Source organism: Heterodontus francisci, chromosome 2 (assembly GCF_036365525.1).
Source record: "Heterodontus francisci isolate sHetFra1 chromosome 2, sHetFra1.hap1, whole genome shotgun sequence".
Classification (NCBI taxonomy): domain Eukaryota; kingdom Metazoa; phylum Chordata; class Chondrichthyes; order Heterodontiformes; family Heterodontidae; genus Heterodontus; species Heterodontus francisci.
Genome location: NC_090372.1, coordinates 169,580,515 through 169,605,507, shown reverse-complemented (window position 1 = coordinate 169,605,507; position 24,993 = coordinate 169,580,515). Strand labels below are relative to the sequence as shown.

Here is a 24,993-nt window from a genome sequence, read left to right as displayed (position 1 = left end):
CCAAGTTGATAGGGTTGTTAAGAAGGCGTATGGTGTGTTGGCTTTCATTAACAGGGGGATTGAGTTTAAGAGCCGCGAGGTTATGCTGCAGCTCTATAAGGCCCTGGTTCGACCACACTTGGAATATTGTGTTCAGTTCTGGTCGCCTCATTATAGGAAGGATGTGGAAGCTTTAGAGAGGGTGCAGAGGAGATTTACCGGGATGCTGCCTGGACTGGAGGGCATGTCCTACGAAGAAAGATTGAGGGAGCTAGGGCTTTTCTCATTGGAGCGAAGAAGGATGAGAGGTGACTTGATAGAGGGGTACAAGATGATGAGAGGCATAGAGTAGATAGTCAGAGACTTTTTCCCAGGGTGGAAAGGGCTATCACCAGGGGCATAATTTTAAGGTGATTGGAGGAAGGTTTCGGGGAGATGTCAGAGGTAGGTTCTTTACACAGAGAGTGGTGGGTGCGTGGAATGCGCTGCCAGTGGTGGTAGTAGAAGCAGATACATTAGGGGCATTTAAGCGACTTTTGGATAGGTACATGGATGACAGTAGAATGAAGGGTAGGTAGTTAGTTTGATCTTAGAGTAGGTTAAAGGTTCGGCACAACATCGTGGGCCGAAGGGCCTGTACTGTGCTGTACTGTTCTACGTTCTAGACTTGATTATTCCAATGCACTCCTGGCTGGTCTCCCATATTGTACCCTCCATAAACTTGAGGTCATCCAAACCTTTGCTGCCCATGTCTGAACTCGCACCAAATCCTGTTCACCTATCACCCCGTGCCCACTGACCTACATTGCCTCCAAGTCAAGCAACATCTCGATTTTAAAATTCTCATCCTTGTTTTCAAACCTCTCCATGGCCTCACCCCTCCCTATCGGTATAACCTCCACCAGCCCCACAATCCTCCAAGATATCTGCACTCATTCTGGCCTCTTGAGCATCTCAGATTTTAATTGCTCCACCATTAGTGGCCGCGCATTCAGTAACCTAGGCCCTAAGCTCTATAATTCCCTCTCTATACCTCCGCCTCCCTACCTCACTTTCCTCCTTTAAGACACTCCTTAAAAACCTACCTCTTTGACCAAGCTTTTGTTCATCTGACCTAATATCTCCTTTTGTGGCTCGGTGTCACATTTTGCTTTATAATGCTCCTGTGAAGCGCCTTGGGACATTTTATTACGTTAAAAGCAGTGTATAAGCTGTTGTTAGAACTTTTTTGTATTCAGTAATGATAAATAAACATATATCAGGATGGAAAAGAGGAAAAATAATCAGTTCTGTCTGCAAGTTACAGGCAGCAGATGCAGCCTTCTGAAGCAATCTTCTGGTTAACTGGTAGTAGATAATATTTTCTGTACAGCTTTCTTTTCTAGTATTACTCTAATCCCAGCAAAGACTTATATTAAATTAAAACAAATCTGTTTAATTAACTTAATAAAGCTATTTCATTCTCTGTCTTCTCTCAGTTCATACACAACAGGGGGAATTCTATGCTCTCCCCCACGGCGGGTTTGAGGTGGGAATGGTGGTTTCCCACCACCATCCCGCTTCCACCAAAATTTTGCCCCGGGGCGGAAGGCCTGTGAACAGGGAGATGGTGGCGTAGTGGTACAGTCACTGAACTAGTAATCTGGAGGACCAGGCCAATGCCCTGGGGACATGGGTTCAAAGCCCACCATGGCAGCTGGTGGAATTTAAATTCAATTAATTAATTTTTTAAAATCTGGAATCAAAAGCTAGTCTCAGTAATAGTGCCATGAAACTATCATCAATTATCGTAAATGCCCATCTGGTTCATTAATGTCCTTTAGAGAAGGAAATCTTCCATCCTTACCTGGTCTGGCATACATGCAACTCCAGACCCACAGCTACATGGTTGACTGCCCTCTGAAATGGCCTAACAAGCCACTCAGTTGTCAACGGCTATTAGGGATGGGCAACAAATGCTGGCTATGCCAGTAATGCCCGCATCCCATGGAAGAATAAAAAGAATTGAGGCCCTTAACTGGACAATTAATACCCAATTAAGGGCCTCTTCCCACCACCACAATTAGCTATGCGGCAGGTGGCCCTGTTGCCGCTCAGGAAACACAGCACGAAAAACTTTGCGGGTTGCTTCACCGCTCCGAGGGGAGTGGTCCATCATTAAAAGGCACTTATTGCTTGAACAAGGGACGCGGCCTCGGGAAGGGGAAGCGGGGGGAGGGGGGGGGGTAGCTCTCCAAGGTTGGACCTTCCGGCAATGGGGTCCTTGATCCTTTGGAAGGCCCGCCATAGTCCACTGAAGTGCCTGATTGGCACTAGATTCAGCAGGCCTTCTGGAGAAGTGACGATGCGAGATTCTCATTGCTGCTTTTTCTGGACGGTGAGAGCCCTGTCGCCAGCATAAAATCCCAGCCAACAATTGATAATATGGCTCAGAATTTAGTAATTCTAAGCTTTGAGCCATTGTGACTAAAAATAAAAATTAAGATATTCTGGAGCTCTCTGATCCCAAATTTACCTCGCCTTACAGAACAGAGAGATCATGGCTTTGATGCCTGGTCCATGGGGTTTACAATTACTCTGGACAACTGAAGAAAAAGTACTTTAGCCAGGAGTCCTGCTCCTAATCACTATCCAATGACCCTTTTTAGAAAGAATCTATGTCTGGATGGTAGGTGAAGAAGGATCAGCTTTGATTGTGATTTCCCACCTGCCTGCACTCTCCACCCCAGCCAGCACCCCACCCTACTCCTGTCAACATTCACTGGCTTATAAGATAAACACAAATACAGATTAGTTGAGGTGAATGACATTTTTGTGTTGTTTCTATGTAAATCTATGCAAAACTACTTGGGTGAAGACTACTACCACTGGTGCAACTTTATGAAGTATTCAAGACAAGAGGGAAGGAAAGTTTTTTTTAAATTGCTCTGACCAGCTAAGTGTTGTCAAAATGTGTGCAGATGCAAACATTTATTAGGGACATCAATAGTCCTGTAGCTTGATTCAGTTGATGGATATGTTCTAGAACATAACAATGACAAGGACAATATAAACAAAATACATTTACTTAACTGTATTAGCATACCAAAATACCACAAAGGTGCTTCTGAGAGGGAATGGACACCAAGCAAATGGATTCAGCTCCAGTGTATATTGAAGGCAGAGCTAAATTCTTGCTGTGAGTATGGAAGACACCACAGATTCTGAAGTAAACTCATATTTTCCATATACATTTAAGAATAAAGTAATTTGCATTTCTGTAGCTCTTTTCATGACCTCAGGACACTTCAAAACTACATCATTGTCAGCAAAGTGTTTTAAAGTGTAGGCTCTGTTGTAATTTAGGTAAAAACAGCAGCCCATTTACACAAAGCTAGATCTTACAAAAAAGATAGTGACCAGATAATCTATCTTACTGACATTACTTTTGGACAGACACTAGGAAGAACTCAAATTAAAACAGAAAGTGCTGGAAATAACAGGTCTGGCAACATCTATTGAGAGAGACTCAAAGTTAACGGTTCGCTTCAAAGAGGTCATATCCATCTCGAAACGTTAGTTCTACTTCTCTCTCCACAGATGCTGCCAGACTTGCTGAGTATTTCTAGCACTTTGTTTTATTACATTAATGCAAATTGTACTGCTGTATTATTGATGACCAGTTCTACGAGGAACTCCATAATATCATTAGTAGCCTCCTACTGAACATTTGTTCCTGCTGGGGGACTTTAATGCCAGGGTTGGGGCCGACCATGACTCATGGCCCTCCTGCCTTGGGCGCTATGGCATTGGAAGAATGAATGAGAATGGACAGAGACTGCTTGAGTTGTGTACCTATCATAACCTCTGCATCACCAACTCGTTCTTTCATACTAAACCCTGTCACCAGGTTTCTTGGAGGCACCCAAGATCACGTCGTTGGCACCAGCTGGACCTCATCGTCACAAGGCGAGCCTCCTTAAACAGTGTTCAAGTCACACGTAGCTTCCACAGTACGGACTGTGACACCGACCACTCCCTGGTGCGCAGCAAGGTTAGACTCGAACCAAAGAAGCTGCATCACTCCAAGCAGAAGGGCCACCCGCGCATCAACACGAGCAGAATTTCTTATCCACAGCTGTTACAAAAATTTCTAAATTCACTTGTAAAAGCCCTTCAAAACACTCCCACAGGGGATGCTGAGACCAAGTGGGCCCACATCAGAGACGCAATCTATGACTCAGCAATGACCACCTACGGCAAACGTGTGAAGAGAAATGCAGACTGGTTTCAATCTCATTTTGAAGAACTGGAGCCTGTCATAGCCGCTAAGCGCATTGCACTGTTGAACCACAAGAAAGCCCCCAGCGAGTTAACATCCGTAGCACTTAAAGATGCCAGAAGCACTGCACAAAGAACAGCCAGGCGCTGCGCAAATGACTACTGGCAACACCTATGCAGTCATATTCAGCTGGCCTCAGACACCGGAAACATCAGAGGAATGTATGATGGCATTAAGAGAGCTTTTGGGCCAACCATCAAAAAGATTGCCCCCCTCAAATCTAAATCAGGGGACACAATCACTGACCAACGCAAGCAAATGGACCGCTGGGTTGAGCACTACCTAGAACTGTACTCCAGGGAGAATTGTCACTGAGACTGCCCTCAATGCAGCCCAGCCTCTACCTGTCATGGATGAGCTGGACGTACAGCCAACAAAATCGGAACTCAGTGATGCCATTGATTCTGGGAAGGACGGCATTACCCCTGAAATAATCAAGAGTGCCAAGCCTGCTATACTCTCAGCACTCCATGAACTGCTTTGCCTGTGCTGGGACGAGGGAGCAGTACCTCAGGACATGCGCGATGCCAATATCATCACCCTCTATAAAAACAAAGGTGACCGCGGTGATTGCAACAACTACCGTGGAATCTCCCTGCTCAGCATAGTGGGGAAAGTCTTTGCTCGAGTCGCTTTAAACAGGCTCCAGAAGCTGGCCGAGCGTGTCTACCCTGAGGCACAGTGTGGCTTTCGTGCAGAGAGATCGACCATTGACATGCTGTTCTCCCTTCATCAGATACAGGAGAAATGCCGCGATCAACAGATGCCCCTCTACGTTGCTTTCATTGATCTCACCAAAGCCTTTGACCTCGTCAGCAGACGTGGTTTCTTCAGCCTACTAGAAAAGATCGGATGTCCACCAAAGCTACTAAGTATCATCACCTCATTCCATGACAATATGAAAGGCACAATTCAGCATAGCGGCACCTCATCAGACCCCTTTCCTATCCTGAGTGGCGTGAAACAGGGCTGTGTTCTCGCACCCACACTGTTTGGGATTTTCTTCTCCCTGCTGCTCTCACATGCGTTCAAGTCTTCAGAAGAAGGAATTTTCCTCCACACAAGATCTGGGGGCAGGTTGTTCAACCTTGCCTGTCTAAGAGCGAAGACTAAAGTACGGAAAGTCCTCAGGAGGGAACTCCTCTTTGCTGACGATGCTGCTTTAACATCTCACACTGAAGAGTGTTTGCAGAGTCTCATCGACAGGTTTGCGGCTGCCTGCAACGAATTTGGCCTAACCATCAGCCTCAAGAAAACGAACATCATGGGACAGGATGTCAGAAATGCTCCATCCATCAATATTGGCGACCACGCTCTGGAAGTGGTTCAAGAGTTCACCTACCTCGGCTCAACTATCACCTGTAACCTGTCTCTCGCTGCAGAAATCAACAAGCACATGGGAAAGGCTTCCACTGCTATGTCCAGACTGGCCAAGAGAGTGTGGGAAAATGGCGCACTGACACGGAACACAAAAGTCCGAGTGTATCAAGCCTGTGTCCTCAGTACCTTGCTCTATGGCAGCAAGGCCCGGACAACGTATGTCAGCCAAGAGCGACGTCTCAATTCATTCCATCTTCTCTGCCTCCGGAGAATCCTTGGCATCAGGTAGCAGGACCGTATCTCCAACACAGAAGGCCTCGAGGCGGCCAACATCCCCAGCTTATACACACTACTGAGTCAGCGGCGCTTGAGATGGCTTGGCCATGTGAGCCACATGAAAGATGGCAGGATCCCCAAAAACACATTGTACAGCGAGCTCGCCACTGGTATCAGACCCACCGGCCGTCCATGTCTCCGCTTTAAAGACGTCTGCAAACGCGACATGAAGTCCTGTGACATTGATCACAAGTCATGGGAGTCAGTTGCCAGCGATCGCCAGAGCTGGCGGGCAGCCATAAAGGCGGGGCTAAAGTGTGGCTAGTCAGAGAGACATAGCAGCTGGCAGGAAAAAAGACAGAAGCGCAAGGGGAGAGCCAATTGTGTAACAGCCCCGACAAACAATTTCTTCTGCAGCACCTGTGGAAGAGTCTGTCACTCTAGAATTGGCCTTTATAGCCACTCCAGGCGCTGCCCCACAAACCACTGACCACCTCCAGGCGCTTACCCATTGTCTCTCGAGACAAGGAGGCCAAAGAAGAAAACTATTGATGAAATGCGGAACAGCTACAAAACCCATCCAGCTAGGGTGACAAGTTACCTGAACCCGTCGACAGTATATTGGCTAATTCAAAGCGGTGAAACCTTGAAATTTGAAACTACTGTAGTTTTACTATGATCAATCCTAGTTGGGGTTCTCCTCCTTCCCAGTGGAGGAGAAACGTAGTACACACTGCTAACCGGGCAGTGGCGTTATTTCATAGAAAACCGCGTTATCGATATCGTTAACGTAATTACTTTACAAAATTAACATTTTAACTCGTAGAATTCTAGTTTTATCGTTCCTATCATTATGCATCTCAGATTGCCGGCATATCTATTTCGAAGTACAAATTTCTCTCTACGCGAAGTGCACGATGATTTTTGTAGCTACCAGCAAGATTGCAAAAACGTGCAATTTGTACATGTCTATTACAGCTCCTATACCCTTCTCGACTATTTAACTTGCTAGATGCAAATTAACGGAAAGTATAAAAGTTTCAGGCATTTTTCAAATGTTTCTAAAATACCACATTACACCCACTGACGAACACAACCCAACTTGATAGCTTTTATTCTCTAGATGCACGCGGATCAAATCGTCTCGTGCAACCTTGCTATTGGTCGCTTGTCTCCGGGCACCACCCTGTTTAGAACATTGCAAAGTGGGACTCCCATTGTGTTTGGTTCCTGGCGCTGTCAATCACACGCTATTGTTTCCCTGCCTGGTCCCTCCGTATCCAGGATGCGTTGCAGTGTGCAATGCGTGTAGATAGAGCCTCGCCTCCTTACAGTTTTCATACACACTCAAGGTCCGGAAGCAGCACGGCATTGCAGAATATATAGCAACCAGTCTCTTCTGCTGCTGCTACTACCACCACCCAAAATCAAATCCTGATCATAACCGTTTTAACTTTTTGTTTTCAATGAGGGGAGAAAGAAGACGGAATAAGTTTTTATTATAAATATTTTCCTTTCAAAAATTACAAAGAAAAATAATTTGGTGAATAAAACGCAGTGAGCTGAAGTAAAAGGAAAACGCGAGACAGAGAGGAAGATGGCAGCGAACAGTACGACATTGGCCAGCAAAACCAAAACCAAGAAGAAACATTTTGTGGCTCAGAAAGTAAAGCTCTTCCGAGCTAGTGACCCATTGCTTAGCGTCCTTATGTGGGGAGTCAATCACTCGGTAAGTCTGTTTTAATAACGTCATGAAATGCGTTAACTGCTGCGGAGAATTTCTGAAGGAAATCACATCAGTCGAATTTTCTTCCGACAGGTTTCTGTGTGTAGATTTTACTTCGTGTGATGTACCAAAGCTGAGCGACATAGATTTTTAACGCTCTTTTCAAATCGTAAGCTGTGCATATGCACGAGCAACGTTCCAGCGGTAGCAGACGTGAGACTTCAAGATAAATATCAATTGCCCTGCACCATTCTGCTTTAGGCGATTCTGAAAAGTGACAGCCCCTTTGTATGGATGTTTCCTTTGATAAGTAAAATAATATTTGGTTTTTGATCAACATGCTTCGTATTACGCGTCTTTGCTGTGAATGAACTGAGGTGTCTGGCCGAGGGCCTGCATTCTGTTCATGTGACTCCCAGCGTTTTTTTTTAAGACCAAAGGCGACGGCCTGGAAACCCCTCAGTGTCAACTTAGTATCTGATTGTGATGTAATTGTGACTGACAACTCTGTTGACCAATTGGCACCTAGATCATGAGCTCAATGCGATTCCTAAAAGGAAAGCCCAAAGTGAAGGGGGCGGAGCCGGGAACTGAGGCTTTAAAAAATGTGCAGCAGCTTGGGAAATGACAGCTGTATTGAATCTTGTTTGCTTGCATCAGCCAACTCGTGGTAGCCACAAAATAATACGTCTCATTCATGTTTTTAACCTGAGAATGACCATCTGAGCAAATGCGCCCACTGCTGTGCCTCTCGTGTGTCGCTTTGTTGTCAGGGCTCTTGCTTGCGTTCTGACCTCTAATTTTGCATGTTAGCATTTTATGTTGTAAATTGTCAAGGTGAGAGGTTCTTTCATTAATCTACAACGTTCTGCTATTAGAACTTGTGGATGTGCAACATCACCTCGTCACTTATTTTCAAAGCAGGGTTGTTGCGGAACACGAGTCTTCAGTTCTGAACGAATGTGTTTGGCCAAGGTTTCGAAAGTGTGCCAGACCACAGTAGGCTGGACTTGGTGTGCCAGCACACCATACCACAGTGTTAGTATGTGTGTATCAGTATAACCAATTTCTCATCTCAGCCACACCACTCAAAAGATGAAAGATGCTTCCTTCATTTGGAGGAAAAAAATGGTACCCTGGTATTCATGTTTCTCTTCCACACTAGCACTAAAAACTGCATGGATGTCAGTTGCTTGGGTCAACTCTAGGCAGTTTAATGCATAAATACATCTTAAATGGCTTTGAATAAACCAACTCTAGCACAGTCAAAGAATTATAAGTACTATTAATAGAGCACTCTGATCATTGCTTTGGAGCTTAAAACATAGTTACCGAGATGTGCCATGGCCCTGTCTCTGAGGCCTTGGATGGGCATGCGCATCCTGTTGCTCCATCTCACTGACTGACTTGTTCCCATTCCTGCTTGGTTGTTGGGGGAGGGGATGGTCTGTCATTACCCCCTATTGATGATGCTTAGTTATTAGGGTTGCCTACAAAGTTAAAATCTTAAGTCTTTGGTTTTGCTATCTGAACCTTGGTGGATTTTATTGTAGAGAAATGTGACTGTTTTATTAGGAACACCAACGTTAATTCTAAAGTTCTATGTTTTGTTTCAGTACACCATGATTACAGGGCTGTAATTCTCTTCCTATGCGGGCTGTTATTGCTTCCCTTTTCTCCCTTCTTTCACATTATGTATTGAGAGTTAATTTAACAGTAAGCAAAGTGAATTGTTAGGCTTCCATGTATTACCATGGCACCATCAGGTGGCATTGCCTGTACCTGTGGAATTGTGTTATGCTGTGTAGCCTTCCTTGCCTGTTGGTGGGGGAGGGGGTAGGGAGGAGCTGAATGCATGAGTTGAGAAGGAACATTTTCAAAATAAAACTGCCTGTGTAACTTTTGTGTTTTTTTTTAAAGAATTGTAACCCAAACATTTTTTGATAAATTGGAGTATTTTCTGCAATACTTTCATTTAAATTGTGATGTTCAGAATATATAATCATGCAACAGTTCTCAGCATTTTGATTGAAAGGCAGGTTAATTTTGCAATGTAAGTTTCTTGTAGTTACACTGATGTTAGAAATGAACTATGGATGTGTTTTGAGTTCATTCTGCGCTGATTTTTATGAAAAGAATATTGTATCTTTATTATATAGTATTGGAGAAGGCTAGTGGCATAAAGCTTGGCAGTTGCAGGAGTGTGACTTTATTTTTGTATATAAAGATTGTAGAGAATAAACACCAAGAGCAATTGACATTGCAATTATTGGAGATTCCCTGCAGCAACAGGTGGGGATGTGTTCTAAAATGGTGTAGTATTCTTGACGTGGGGGCCCAAGCTCAATGAATGCTAAAATAACTTGGGGAAACTCTTTTGGCTAGATTTCCATACTCCTGTAGTCTCTCCTTTGTGGTTCAGAATGTAATGGTCTTTCTACTATTGCTCACGGACATCACTCATTGAAGACTCTGCAAATCATGGGTTCCAGTGGTTTCCTGAACTGCAGGGGATGTAGCAAGGTGCTGTGTGAATGTAATCTCAACAACAGGATTGTGTTACAGGTTTCAACTCCGGGTTTACGTTTTATTTTATATATGCTCATAAAGGTCAAATGCTGAATATAAACATTTACTAATTCAGTGGAGAATTAGAGGTATGCATAGAATCTTTCAATTCAGATTATTCTCCATAACAAATTTCTGGGGTTGGAGAATAGATGTTCATTTTCATCGTCATGATGTTGAGGAAAAGGTATAAGGGAAAAGAGCAGGGAAACAAGTTTTGGAGTAGAACACCTCTGATGTGCAGCTAGCACAACACTGGCACAGTTGGTTAAATGGTCATTTGCTGTGCTGAGATTTCTATGTATCTATGTTGCAGTGTGTTGGGGATATGGTGACAACTTTTTTGATATTTATATCTGTGTCACAATGTTTCAAAAATAGGTTTGCTAAAAGGCAGTCTAATTGCATAATTGTGTAGAATTGTTGCTGTGTTACTGACTATGTCTGTCCTCTTCAGGTATTTTAAAACAGACAAATGTTCAAACTTCACCTGTTTCACTTATTTGCAGAACAATCTGAGAATCTTAATTCTGATGCAGGAAATTCATTTACTAAAATTGTTTCTGATATTTGTGATGTATGCTAATCATAAATGATATGTATCATATGTAAGAATGCAGGATTGGTGAGGTTACTTGCATATATTGTCAAGCATGCAACAATCTTGGCACCTAAATGGTAAACAAATCCTCTGTTACAGTTACATGTGTTGGCAGTAGTCAATGCTTGTTTTGATTTTTACTACTAAATTGCTGCTTGTTATCTTGCTCAAGTGTCTAATGTTGGATATAGTCAAAACTAAAATGCAGTCGTTATAAGAATGCCTAGACAATGTGTTATAAGGTGCTAGTACATGGAATTGGCCTCAGTCACTGTTGAGTTAGCCATAGAGCAGTTATGGAAGAGGCTTGGGGATAGATTACCTTGCCTTGCTTTTTGACCAAGAATTGATGCATGGCTTGGGGAGGAAAATATGCAGCTTTTAAAAATCAACAGAAAGAATTACTTGCATTTCAAAACCTCAGACATCCCAAAGGGCCTTTACTCTAAATTTGGCTGGTTGCAGCTCGGAAATGGATTCCAAAAATGGCAATTGAGTCCTTTCTGTTGATTTGTAAAAGCTGCATATTTCCCTCTTCAAGACATGCGTCAATTCTTGGTCAAAAAGCAAGGCTAGGTAATCTATTCCCAAGCCTCTTCCATAGCTGCTCTATGGCTAACTCAACAGTGACCGAGGCCAATTCCATGTACTAGCACCTTATAGCACATTGTCTCGGCATTCTATAAATTTGGTTGGATTGGGGGAAAACCTATACTTGCAAATTTCTCCATTCCTTCGTGCCTCCTGGTAAATATCAGGATCCAAGAGTCAGAGAGACACAGAAATAAGGAGGTAAGAGTAATATGTGGTAGTGTGTGAGGGGCAAGAAGAGAGTGAAAGAGAGAGAGAGATGGGGTTGAAGGCAGAAATTTGTAGTTCGAAACACACAGTTTCAGGAAGAGAGAAACATTCGTCTAAAAATGAAAAGTAAAAAATTCAGCATAATTGCAATCTTGACAGATTGCTAACATAGAATGTTGATCGTGTACGGAATGCAAAAATTTGAACTTTGGCTATCACCTCATGCTTTTGACTAGTTTGGGCCCAGATTCTAGTTCAGACTAGTTACCCTCCCATCCTGTAACCTCTACAAAAGCCACCATAGTTAAACAAGTCATGGGAAAATCTATTAAAGACATACCAAGTCTGCCATTAAGATGATACTGAGAATTCCAAAAAAATTACAACACATCAAGGAAGAATAACAAAGTAGTTTTTTGTAACAGTTAATGAGTCCCTCCCAATCTAATGGGGAAGCCGTGGGCGATCAGCTAGCTTTAACTTAAAATTACATTTTAAATATGGTTTTCATTTTTATTTCAGTACTATGTGGTGTTTAAAGTGTATTTCCTTCCATATTCAGGTTACAAACTTAACCGTTACTACTACATTGCCTCTATATGTAACACGAGACTTCCTAATATTGGTCGGCATAATACCAGAGTGATGTGTGCTGCAGGCCAGTTAGATAAATGTTTCTTCTCCTTCCACTCCCAAGCCATAATTTCAGGGACATTAACAATGTAGCTATAAAGTTATACAAAAAGATATTTAGTTTTGTTTAACGTAATACTACAATTACTGACTTTAATTGGGAGAAGAGTACATACATACTTTGCTGACAGATTGAAAACCTTCAGTTTTATCACTAGTAGCTGGCAATTTACTGCAAATTGGGTTTCTGAAAGAAAGCTAGAGCACACTTTTTTGAGCATCAGACTGCAAAGTGTGTAGTGGAGTTTTACAAGGCAACTGTACAATCATGAGATATTTTAAATGGAAGCTTATGCAGTTTACATACATTATCTGAAAATGTGGGTCTGCATTGAATTCTCTCCAATCTCGTTAAAGAAGTCTTCAGAGTTGCTTCACATTATTGTGAAGCTTTGAACAGTGGGGAGAGAGGGGTAGTGTTTATACTAGTATCAGTGCAATCCTGGCAGAATCAGCTGAACCAGCACAAAAGATTGGGTATTTTAAATGTGAGTGAATTACCTGTCTTCCATGAACTTTTGCACTGATTTAAAACTTAATTCATCCAAATCAGGCCCTGCCCACAAAATGGACCACGTAACTCGGGTCGAAACTGAGGTTCTGCCAATGGTGTTGGTTCAGAAAGGTTTTTCAAATTGTGCACTTTTAAAAAAAATTCTTTCTTGGGATGTGGGTGTTACTGGCAAGGCCAGAATTTGTTGTCCATCCCTAATTGCCCTTAACAACTGAGTGGCTTGTTCGACCATTTCAGAGGGCAGTTAAGGGTCAACCACATTGCTGTGGGTCTGGAATCACATGTAGGCCAGACCAAGTAAGGACAGATGATTTCCTTCCCTGAAGGACATTAGTGAACCAGATGGATTTTTATGACAATGGATGATAGTTTCATGTCAGTTCAGTCAGTTACTGAGACTAACTTTCAATTTTCAAATTTTTATTAATTAATTGAATTAAAATTCCACCAGCTGCCGTGGTGGGATTTGAATCCATGTCCCCAGGGCATTAGCCTGGGCCTCTGGATGACTAGTTCAGTGACATTACCACTATGCCACTATCTCCCCTTTCTTAGGGATGCCAGCACTAGTAGGCACATTATTAAAAAAATTTCATATGAAAAATATTTAATTTACTAAGAAACTGATTAGTGCACACCACACATTTGCTATCTCTCATGTCAAGGATGATTCTTCCTTGTGGATAGCTGGGTGGAAGTGAGATGTCACTGGCTGTGGGTTCACAGATAGCTCATGTGCACACCAGTGTATTAGTGTACATCATTAAAACTGCTAAATGATTCAGTATAGTTTTTAAAAGTAATTTCAGTGATTTTGAATTGCATTACCTGTGTAGAGAACTGGATACTTAATTGATAAACCCATTTTCAGCTGTATTAAAACAGCTTAAGGTTACCATTCTTAAATACATCAAGAAATACTTTTTAATGGAAGGGGAAATAGAACGTAATCATCTCTTTTATCATGCTGCCTGATTGCATTGGGTCATTGAAAATTTTACATTTGTGATAATGTAAATCAATTTTAGCAGAAACTTGATCTGTAACCTGACCAGTGCAGTTTCCCAATTATGCCCAAAGTGGAAGTTTTACCCTGGATACTTCGAAGCATTTGTGAAATAAACAAATGTAGCATTTTCAGGAGAAATCTACTTTGTTTTTTGAGAAAAGGACTTGAATGGAAAGTTTCCTGTACTTCTTCAGCAAAGCTATTCGTGAAATGTTAATTTTCAAAAATTGTTTTTAGTGGAACTGAAAATATTTTAAGACCCAAGGCATTTATTGCCTCTTTTTTTTTTATAACTAAGCCCTTTTTGGCAAGCTATGCACTACATCATAAATGGGATAATAGCTGGTTTGGAGTGTATAATCATGCAAAGAAAGCTTAAAGTGATTTATAAGGTGATCTGATTCCTGATTTTGTTGCAGCCGTTGAACATGGTTCCAAATAAGAACCGTTTATCTACACATGCTATATTCTATTCTGCTCCACATGCTTCAGCCGGTATAAAAATGGAAAAAAATCAGCAAGTCAATCAAGATCTGTGGAGAAGCAGAAGTCCAGTCTGTCAATGATTCGGGTCCAAGACCTTTCCTCAGCACTGTTCAGTTCTGAAGGTAGCTCTTAAACCTGAAACATCAGCTGACTGACTGCCTTCTCTTTCCCCACAGGTACTGCTGGATCTGCAGGGTATTTCTAGCCTTTTCTGTTCTTTTCAGACTGGCAGTATCTACAGTATTTTGCTTTTTTAAAAACCATATTTTGCTGTTTGGGTTTGTTCTCCTGCAGTTATTGTGAGGTAAATACTCTCAGTGGGACAGTACCATGTGATGTGAATAAAAAGGTGAGATAGATTTATTTTAGCCTCTTTTTAAAAAAAAAAAAGTCTTGCAGCAAAATACTATTTTACACAAGAAACATTGTCAAAGATAAATAGAAAATCCTGCCTTCAATCATTGATAAAAAGTGACATCTAGAGGTGCAGCATCCCATCAGAAAGCTACAGCAAGCAATCTTTCACTTTTGTCATTCATCCTCATTATAAAGCCACACTATCAGTTTTACGGTAGCCAAAATTTAAAAATTGTACTGTAATGCAACAGATAATTAATGAAACATTTTGTTTTGAGATTGGGCAATTCAAGTATTACCTCTTGAGCTGTGCACAGGTGGGGGATGGAGTAGGTGGAGAGGAGAAATATTATCCACTGCTGTTTTAATTAGTGCTGTGATATTCTCAAGGGAAGCGCTCCATTAAAAATACACATTGGGTACTTGCCAAATGGCTGTGGTTGGTGCACTGTTAAGGTCCTATTTGTTGTCCACAAATTACAAAAAATTCTAATAGAATTCAGTTTCTGATGTGAAAATGCAAAATATGTTTTGTGCTTTGATTCATTTAATGAGGTGATTGTGCAGTGTGTGTTACTGTAGCCAGGAAAATCCCAATGAGGTACCAAGATTTTAAGGATTGTTGTTGAGGTTCCAGGCTTGGGGAGATAGAACTTCAGAAATATAAAGTGACTATAATTATGTTATCTGTAAATGGCATTGTGTTTGTATAAATAAATCTGTGCAAATATGGCAAGTTTAGTTCTGAAATGTAATTGATTTAACTTTGCACCTTTTTAGCAGGTCTTGCTGTAACCTTTTAACATGAGTAGAACGGCTAAACACAATATGATTAGGCAGAGTCAACTCATTCTATGAAAGGACAGCTTTGACAAATCTGTTCGTTTTTGAGGGTGTTAGTAGCAGGTTGGGTAAGGGGGAGCCAGTGGATGTAGTGTCTTTGGATTTTCAAAAGGCATTTGATAAGGTGCCACACAAGAGCTTGTTACACAAGATTAGGGCTCATGGGAGTAGAGGTAATATATAAGCATTGATTGAGGATTGGTTACTGGATGGAAAGCAAATAAACAGATCATTTTTGGGATGCTGGGGTGTAACTAGTGCAAGGACCAGTGCTTTGGCCTAACTATTTAAAATCTATATCAGTGAGTTGGATGAGGGGACCAAATGTAATGTATCCAAGTTTGCTGCTGATACAGTAGATGGGAAAGTAAGCTGAGAGGAGGACAGAAAGAGGCTACAAAGGGATATAGACAAGTTAAGTAGACAAGAAGGTGGCAGATGGAGTATAATGCGTGGAAATGTGAAATTATCCACATTGAACCATAGAATCATAGAACAGTTACAACATCCTGGGGGTTACCATTGACCAGAAACTGAACTGGAGCAACCACATAAATACTATGGCTATAAGAACTAACCCACCTTCGGATTCCCCAAAGCCTCTCCACCTTCTATGAGGCACAAATCAGGAGTGTGATATTCTATTCTCAACTTGATTGGATGAGTGTGGCTCCAACTTTTAAATGTTCGCTTCCTCCACCACTGACACACGGTGGCAACAGTGTGAATATATACAAGATGCACTGCAGCTACTCACCACATCTCTGTTGACAGCACCTTCTCCACCTAGAAAGACAAGGGCAACAGAAGTGTGGGCACACCACCAAGTTCCCCTCCAAGCCACACACCATCCTGACTTGGAAATATATTGCTGTTCCTTCACTCTTGTTGGATCAAAATCCTGGAAGTTCCTCCCTAACAGCACTGTGGGTATACCTGCACCAGATGGACTGCAGGGGTTCAAGAAGGCAGCTCACCACCACCTTCTGAAGGACAATTAGGGATGGTCAACAAATGCTGGCCTTGCCAGCAACACCCACATCCCATGAAACGTATATATATTTAAAAAAGAGGCCAGTTCAGCTAGTCCCACTCCCCTATTCTTTTCTCATAATGAATATTTTGTCTTCAGGTACTTATCCAATTCCTTTTTGAAAGCCACAATTGAATCTACCTCCACCACACTCAGGCAGTACATTCCAGATCCTAACCACTTGCTGCATAAAAAAAATGTTTTCGCATTTCGCTTTTGGTTCTTTTGCCATCACCTTAAATCTGTGTCCTCTGGTTTTAGAACCCTCCACCAAAGGGAACAGTTTCTATCTGTTCTGTCTAGACCCCTCATGATTCTGAGCACCTCTATCAAATCTCCTCTCAACCTTTTCTCTAAGGAGAACAGCCCCAGCTTCTCCGATCTATCCACGTAATTGAAGTTTCTCATCCCTGGAACCAGTCCCATAAATCTTTTCTGCACCCTCTCTAAAGCCTTTACATCCTTCCTAAAGTGCAGTGCCCAGAATTAGATGCAATACTCTCGTTGACGCCAAACAAATGTTTTATAAAGGTTGATCATAACTTCCTTACTTTTGTACTCTATGCCTCAATTTATAAAGCCCAGGATCCCCTATGCCTTTTTAACCACGTTCTCAACCTGTCCTGCCACCTTCAATGATATGTGCACATATACCCTCAGGTCTGTCTGTTCCTGCACCCACTTTAGAATTGTACTCTTTAGTTTATATTGCCTCTCCTTGTTCCTCCTACCCAAATATATCACTTCACATTTCTGTATATTAAATTTCATCTGCCATGTGTTCACCCATTCCACCAACTTGCCCTATTGAAGTCTATCACTATCCTTTTCACAGTTCACAATGCTTCCAAGTTTTGTGTCATCCACAGATTGTGAAATTGTGCCTTGTACACCCATGTCTAGGTCATTAATGTATGTCAAGAAAAGCAGTGGTGCTAGTACTGATCCCTGGGGAATACCACTGTATAGCTTCCTCCAGTCTGCAAAACAACATTCACCACTACTCTAATATAAAAGCAAAATACTGCGGATGCTGGAAATCTGAAATAAAAACAAGAAATACTGGAACCACTCAGCAGGTCTGGCAGCATCTGTGGAAAGAGAAGCAGTGTTAACGTTTCGGGTCAGTGTTCTGAAGAAGGATCACTGACCCGAAGCGTTAACTCTGCTTCTCTTTCCACAGATGCTGCCAGACCTGCTGAGTGGTTCCAGCATTTCTTGTTTTTAATTCACCACTACTCAGCCAACTTCATATCCATGCTACCACTGTCCCTTTCGTTCCATGGGCATCAATGGAAAACACTTTATTAAACAGCTTTTGGAAGTCCATGTACACCATGGGTTTGTGAAAGGGAAATCATGTTTAACCAATTTATTGGCGTTCTTTGAAGAAGTAACATGGTGTGGATGAAGGGGAACTGGTGGATGTCTTGTATTTAGATTTCCAGAAAGCATTCGATAAGGTGCCACATCAAAGGTTAGTGTGGAAAATAAAAGCTCATGGTGTAGGGGATAATGTATTGGCATGAATAGAAGATTGGTTAGCTAACAGGAAACGGAGCGTAGGCGTAAATGGGTCATTTTCTGGTTGGCAAGATGTAAATGAAGGGACCAAAGGTGTGGTTGCTAAATTTGCTGATGGCACAAAGATAGGTAAGAAAGTAACTTGTGAAGAGGACATGAGGCTACAAAGGGATATAGATAGGTTAAATGAGTGGGCAAAGATCTTGCAAATGGAGTATGATGTGGGGAAATGTGAAATTGTCCATTTTGTCAGGAAGAATAAAAAAGAAGCATATTGTCTAAATGGTGAGAGTTTGCAGAACACTGCCGAGGGATCTGGGTTTCCTAGTGCATGAATCGTAAAAGGTTAATATGCAGGTACAGCAAGTAATTAGGACAGCTAATAGAATGTTATCATTTATTGCGAGGGGAATTGAAGACAAAAGTAAGGAGTTTATGCTTCAGTTATACCGGGCATTGGTGAAACCACACCTGGAGTATTGTGTACAGTTTTGGTCGTCTTACCTGAGGAAGGGTCCACTTGCTCAGGAGTGGTGCAACAAAGTCCACTAGATAAATTGATTACTGGAATGAGAGGGCTCTTCTATGAGGAGAGATTGAATAGGGCCTATATTGTTTTAAGTTTAGAAGAATGAAAGGTGATTTCATTTAAATGTATAAAATGCTGAGAGGGCTTGCCCTGGTAGTTGCTGAAAGGCTGTTTCCCCGACTGAACAGTATAGAACTAGGGGTTGGCCATTTAGGACTTGGATGAGAAGAAATTTCTTTACTTAGATGGTTGTGAATCTTTTCAATTCTCTACCCCAGAGGGCTGTGGATGCTCAATTGTTGAATATATTCAAAATTGAGAGTGATCAATTTTTCGGCACTAAGCGAATCAAGGGATATGGGAATAGGGTGGAAAAGTAGAGTTGATGTAAAGTTTTAGCCATGATCTTGTAGAATGGTGGCGTGGGCTTGAGGGGTCATATGGTTGACCCCTCCTATTTCTTACATTTATCTTATTGCTTGCCATCATTGGTGCCCATGAAATTGAATTGGAATCAATAGTCCATGACTGGTTATTGTAATAGAATCATAGAAAGTTTAAGGCACAGAAAGAGGCCACTTGGCCCATCTTGTCTGTGCTGCCCGAAAAATGATCCACCTATTCTAATCCCACCTTCTAGCATCTGGTCCATAGCCCTGCAGATTACGGCACTTGAGGTGCATTTCCAGACTCCTTTTGAATGTGTTGAGGGTTTCTGCCGCAGCTACCCTTTCACACAGTGAATTCCGGACCCCCATCACCCTCTGAGTGAAAAAGTTTTTCCTCATCTCCCCTGTAATTTCTCTACCAATCACTTTAACTCTATGCCCCCTCGTCACAGACTCTCTGCTAAGGTGAATAGACCCTTCACCTCTACTCTATCCAGGCCCCTCAAAATTTTGTACATTTCGATCAGATCTCCACTCAGCCTTCTCTGTTCCAAGAAGAACAACCCCAGCCTATCCAATCTTTCCTCATAGCTGCATTTTTCCAGTCCTGGCAACATCCTTGTAAATCTTTTCTGTACCCTCTCTAGTGCAATTGCATCCTTTCTGTAATGAGGTGACCAGAACAGCACACAGTACTCGAGTTGTGGCCTAACCAATGAGTTATACAGTTCCAACATAACCTCCCTGCTTTTATATTCTATACCTCAGCTAATAAAGGAAAGAATTAGAACATTACAGCGCAGTACAGGCCCTTCAGCCCTCGATGTTGTGCCGACCTGTGAAACCATCTGACCTACACTATTCCATTTTCATCCATATGTCTATCCAATGACCACTTAAATGCCCTTTAAAGTTGGCGAGTCTACTACTGTTGCAGGCAGGGCGTTCCACGCCCCTACTACACTCTGAGTAAAGAAACTACCTCTAACATCTGTCCTATATCTATCACCCCTCAACTTAAAGCTATGTCCCCTCGTGTTTGCCATCACCATCCGAGGAAAAAGACTCTTACTATCCACCCTATCTAACCCTCTGATTATCTTATATGTCTCTATTAAGTCACCTCTCCTCCTCCTTCTCTCCAACGAAAACAACCTCAAGTCCCTCAGCCTTTCCTCGTAAGACCTTCCCTCTATAACAGGCAACATCCTAGTAAATCTCCTCTGCACCCTTTCCAAAGCTTCCACATCCTTCCTATAATGCGGCGACCAGAACTGCACGCAATACTCCAGGTGACCAAAAAGGATTTAATTTGCCTTCTTAACCACCTTATCGACTTGTCCTTTACCTTCAGGGATCTGTAGACATTCCCACTCCAAGGTCCCTTCTTCTACACTTCTCAGTATTTTCCCATTGTCTTGTTTGACCTCCCCAAATGCATCACCTCACACTTCTCCAGGTTGAATTCCATTTGCCACTTTTCTGCCCATCTGACCAGACCATCAATATCTTCCTGCAGCCTACAGCTATCCTCCTCACTACTACACAGCCAATCTTTGTGTCGTCTGCAAACTTCTTGACCATGCCCCCAACATTTATGGCCAAATCGTTAATATATACCACAAAAAGCGGGGGACCTAGTACTAGCCCAGTGGAATGCCACTGGAAACAACACTTCAGTTGCTAAACAACCACCCAGTTGTGGGTGGCGTAGTGGTTAGCACCACAGCCTCACAGCTCCAGCGACCTGGGTTCAATTCTGGGTACTGCCTGTGTGGAGTTTGCAAGTTCTCCCTGTGTCTGCGTGGGTTTCCTCCGGGTGCTCCGGTTTCCTCCCACAGCCAAAAGACTTGCAGGTTGGTAGGTAAATTGGCCATTATAAATTGCCCCTAGTATAGGTAGGTGGTAGGGGAATATAGGGACAGGTGGGGATGTGGTAGGAATTTGGGATTAGTGTAGGATTAGTATAAATGGGTGGTTAATGGTCGGCACAGACTCGGTGGGTCGGAGGGCCTGTTTCAGTGCTGTATCTCTAAATCTAAATCAAAAAAAAAACCCGTCAACAATTACCCTTTGTTTCCTGCCACTGAGCCAATTTTGCATCCACCTAGCTGCATTTCCCTGGATCCCATGAGATTTTATTTTTTTAACCAGTCTGCCATGTGGGACCTTGTCAAAAGCCTTTCTAAAATCCATGTAGACCACATCAACTGCACTACCCTCATCTATCTTCCTTGTTACTTCTTCAAATAATTTGATCGTTAGTCAAACAAGATCTTCCCTTAACAAATCCATGTTGACTATCCTTGATTAACCTGTGCCTTTCTAAGTGACAGTTTATAGGAATCTATTCTGAGAGATGGGATAATTTGCCCACTATTGAGGTTAGACTGACTGGCCTGTAATTATTTGGTCTCTCCTTCGCTCCCTTTTTAAAGAGGTGCAACAATGGCAGTTCTCCAGTCCTCCGGCACCACATCTGGAAAATGATGGTCAGACCTTCTGCTATTTCCTCTCTTGCTTCTTTTAACAGCCTTGGGTGCATTTCATCTGGCCCTGGTGATTTATCAACTTTCAAGGATGCTAATCCCATTAATACTTCCTCTCTCCCTATGTTTTTCACATCCATTACTTAACACTCCTCCTCAACTACAATATCTGCATCGTCCCCCTCTTTTGTGAAGACAGACGCAAAGTATTCATTAAAAACCGTACCAACATGTTCTGCCCTACACACAGGTTACCTTTTTGGTCTTTTATAGGCCCTACTCTCTCCTTAGTTATCCTCTTACTCTTAATGTATTGATGAAACTTCTTTGGGTTCACCTTGATTTTGCTTGCCAATATTCTTTCATGCCTTCTCTTATAGTTTTGAATTATTTAGCAGTGGTGTGTCCAGGCTATTGGGCCATTATTTTTCCCAGTTTGAAAGGTTATAATGCTTGAGATAGCCTTAAACTGCGTAAAAATTAGCAAAAGATATAGGAAGTCAAATTGTGCTTTTATTTCAATATCTTCTCATTGTGCTCCTAACCTAATTATGTCCAGAAAGTGACTCATGTGGCTGGAAGCTCTTGTTCCAGCTTTATTGCAGAGCAATGTCAATTATGCAGGTTAGTTTATTTTGCAAAGGCACTTTAAAGTATTGCTGCAAATATCAGATTTTTTGGAACTCCCTTAATGACTCCATGCATAAATGGCCTGGCATGTTTTAAACCATATAGACCGGGAAGATTACAGATCAAATCCTAGCTGTGTACTTAGTTTAACCAGTCTCTGATGGAGTGGTGGTGAGGACATAGTAATTGACCAGGGCTTACTTGGCTAATGCTGGTCGAAGCCTTAAATTCACCCTTATTATTCTTGGAGGCTTTTTTAATGTGAGTTATGTGCCATAATTTTTTTTAAATCTACTGCAGGAATCATATGAGAGCTCTATTTAATAAGCATGAGCAAATCCGAGAAAGCTACTTTGTCATCTCACTTTCTTTCTGATGCCATGATAGAAATATTTCTCCTGGTATTTTTCCGCGTCATTGTTGTGAATAGAGGCTAATAAGTGGCTGTCAGTGAGTTACAAGACAGTAAGCCAGTCAAGTTGTTCTGATGAACCTCGCTCCTGCAGTTTAGGTTTGAGTGCTTTATTAATGTCAGCAGAACTCCGATTACTGTCTTAATCTCACTGTCAACTGTCTGTTCTTTGAGATGTATACTCTTAAAAGTGGCTTTCTTGCTGTTATGTGATGACGATGAAATATTGAGGACTTGGGAGCTGAAGTAAGGTTTGTGGGCAGGGGGTGAAGAAAAGTGAATTACTGGGATATAAACTGTTTAGTATTGGTGACATAGAGCATGCTGTTTAGGAGGGTTGAATATCATTTATTTCTGTGACTGAGCTAGCATGATGAATTAAAATGGAGTGAAAACTATAAATGGAAGTTTTTTTTTTCTGCCCCTCACATCTGTATATATCATTGTACCAGTGTTATACAAATGTAGACAATTATTAACTAGTAAGTTGTTGTACAAGATAGTGTAAAGCTCTTGAGGATTTAGTGATTATAAAAGAGATGAGGAAGCTCTGACTTTTGATCTGCATATTTGGGTCTTATTTCCTTACCAGTTTTTCTCTCCCTGCTTTCCAGAAGGTGTTGACTCCTTAATGTGGGATATGGTTCTATGGGGGCAGTTATTCTCCAATACCTCACTCAAGTAGCTGCTATTCATGTGATCCTTGACCAGTGAGTGGGCAGCCGATTTTGTCTAACAGCAGCATCACATCTAAGCCCAATCTGATTTTAGCCCAACATTCCATCTCCATTTTGAACAATAGTTATTGGTAGTGATCAGGAGAAGGAATCCTAACTAATTTCCAACTCCCTACCCTCAGCCCTAGTTGTTGAACTTATTTGTAATACTCCTGCTGTTGCCCAACAGAAATCGATTAACTCCTCAGATTGTGGATTTTCCTGACCTCTATGACTCAGCTCGTCATTGAATTTACTCACTAAACAGTCGGGGAGGATTTTTAAAAAAAGAAATTGAAGTCTTGGGTTGGGGGAAGGAGAGGAAGCTTTGTTCTGCAGAGGGTTGGACACTGGCCTTTAACCTCTGGGTTTAGATCCAGCCCTGACTACTGGAATTGAAAGTCTCTTGTCTGCTAGCTATGAGAGTTCCATGTGGTTTGGGTCTGAGTCCTCTCAATCCAGTTCCTGTGGGCATGTACCGTAGCACAAAGCCACAGTTATTTTGGCACAAATTTGCATTTGCATTTAGAGAGACCACAAGATGTCTGGTGTGGTAAAATAGAAAAATGTCACTAGTGTAGTGGGTAGTGATCATCTGAGGCTGGCTCTGAGGTAAGCTGATGAACCAGAGTAGGGAAAGCATTATTCTGCATATAGCCTGTACTGTAACTAATCTGAGTGCCTGAAATGGAAATATCCTAATTCCAATATTAATATCAATCACTTTGAAATTCACGACTGTTTTTACTTTTGAGGAGTAATGTTGCGTGTTTGTGTTTAAAGGTAATACTTAATATACCCTCTGCTGCTAAACTAGATTTCCTGTTTATATTTAGATACTTGATATCATCTGGCATTGTCAACCTGCATTTTCATTTTTTTCCCTTTCTAAATGCAAGGGAGCTGGGACTGTGTGGAAGTACTGAGGCAATAAAGTTAGCAGACAGCTAGAGTATGGTAGTTTTGGCAGTGCACAGGAAATATGCACTATTTTTAGCTCCAGAATGTGGCCTTTTCAGTGTTCTGCCTTCACTGGTGCCACTGCTCCACATTGAGCTGTACTTTTTCCCCTTTTAAAATATTGAGGCTGAGAAGATTACATATTGATGCAATGCCATTTTTTGTTGTGTAAGGCTGAGTAGTCCATTGATTTGCTCCATTCTGTTTGTGAGAAATGTTCTTCTTAGGAATACCTGTGAAGACTTACTATTTAGAAGATGGTGTAAATGGAATGCTTGTTAAATTTTGTACCACTCTGAAGTTAAGAACATAAAGAGTACTTACTAAAAAAAATGTTAGCATTAAAGTAGTTCGTAATCATGCCTTATGTGGAACTTGAACACGCAGACTGTAGGCCATTATGCACGTGAAATCTGCATATTTAAACTTTAACCACAGTGAAAAAGACCAGGGCATAAGTATACAGACCTTGCTATGATCCAGGACTAGACCAACATATTTCGGTCTTCTCAGAATTTCACATTTAAAAAACTTGAATTCTGGTAGGTAATTGGGTTCATGTGGAAAGCTACATTGTGTCTGTGTATATAAGTGATGTTGGAAAAATGTCTAATTAAAAATGAAAACAGAAAATGCTGGAAATAACTCAACAGGTCAGGCAGCATCTGTGGTGAGAGAGAACAGAATTAACGTTCCAGGGTGATGAGCTTTTATCTGGAGATGTCTTAGTAGCTGGGTATCATTCCATGCCAGACTTTGACTGGACACCCTGCCATGTCTGGCTGTTGCATGTTTTAAGCACCTTATCTGTTTTAAG

At 41.8% G+C, this 24,993-nt stretch overlaps 1 protein-coding gene across 4 annotated transcripts in view; it reads left to right on the top strand.

Moving 5' to 3' along the window:
* Nucleotides 1-7,219: 7,219 nt before the first annotated feature.
* Nucleotides 7,220-24,993, top strand: part of pip4k2aa (phosphatidylinositol-5-phosphate 4-kinase, type II, alpha a) — a 282,211-nt gene continuing 264,437 nt past the window's right edge. For 2 of the 4 annotated variants that reach the window (XM_068013720.1, XM_068013718.1), the window contains exon 1: nt 7,221-7,625. In XM_068013720.1, the coding sequence (XP_067869821.1) occupies nt 7,494-7,625 (132 nt within the window). In that variant the 5' untranslated portion in view covers nt 7,221-7,493. Of the gene's footprint in view, nt 7,626-24,993 lie in introns of all 4 variants that reach the window. The other 2 variants (XM_068013719.1, XM_068013717.1) reach the window with 2 other exon arrangements.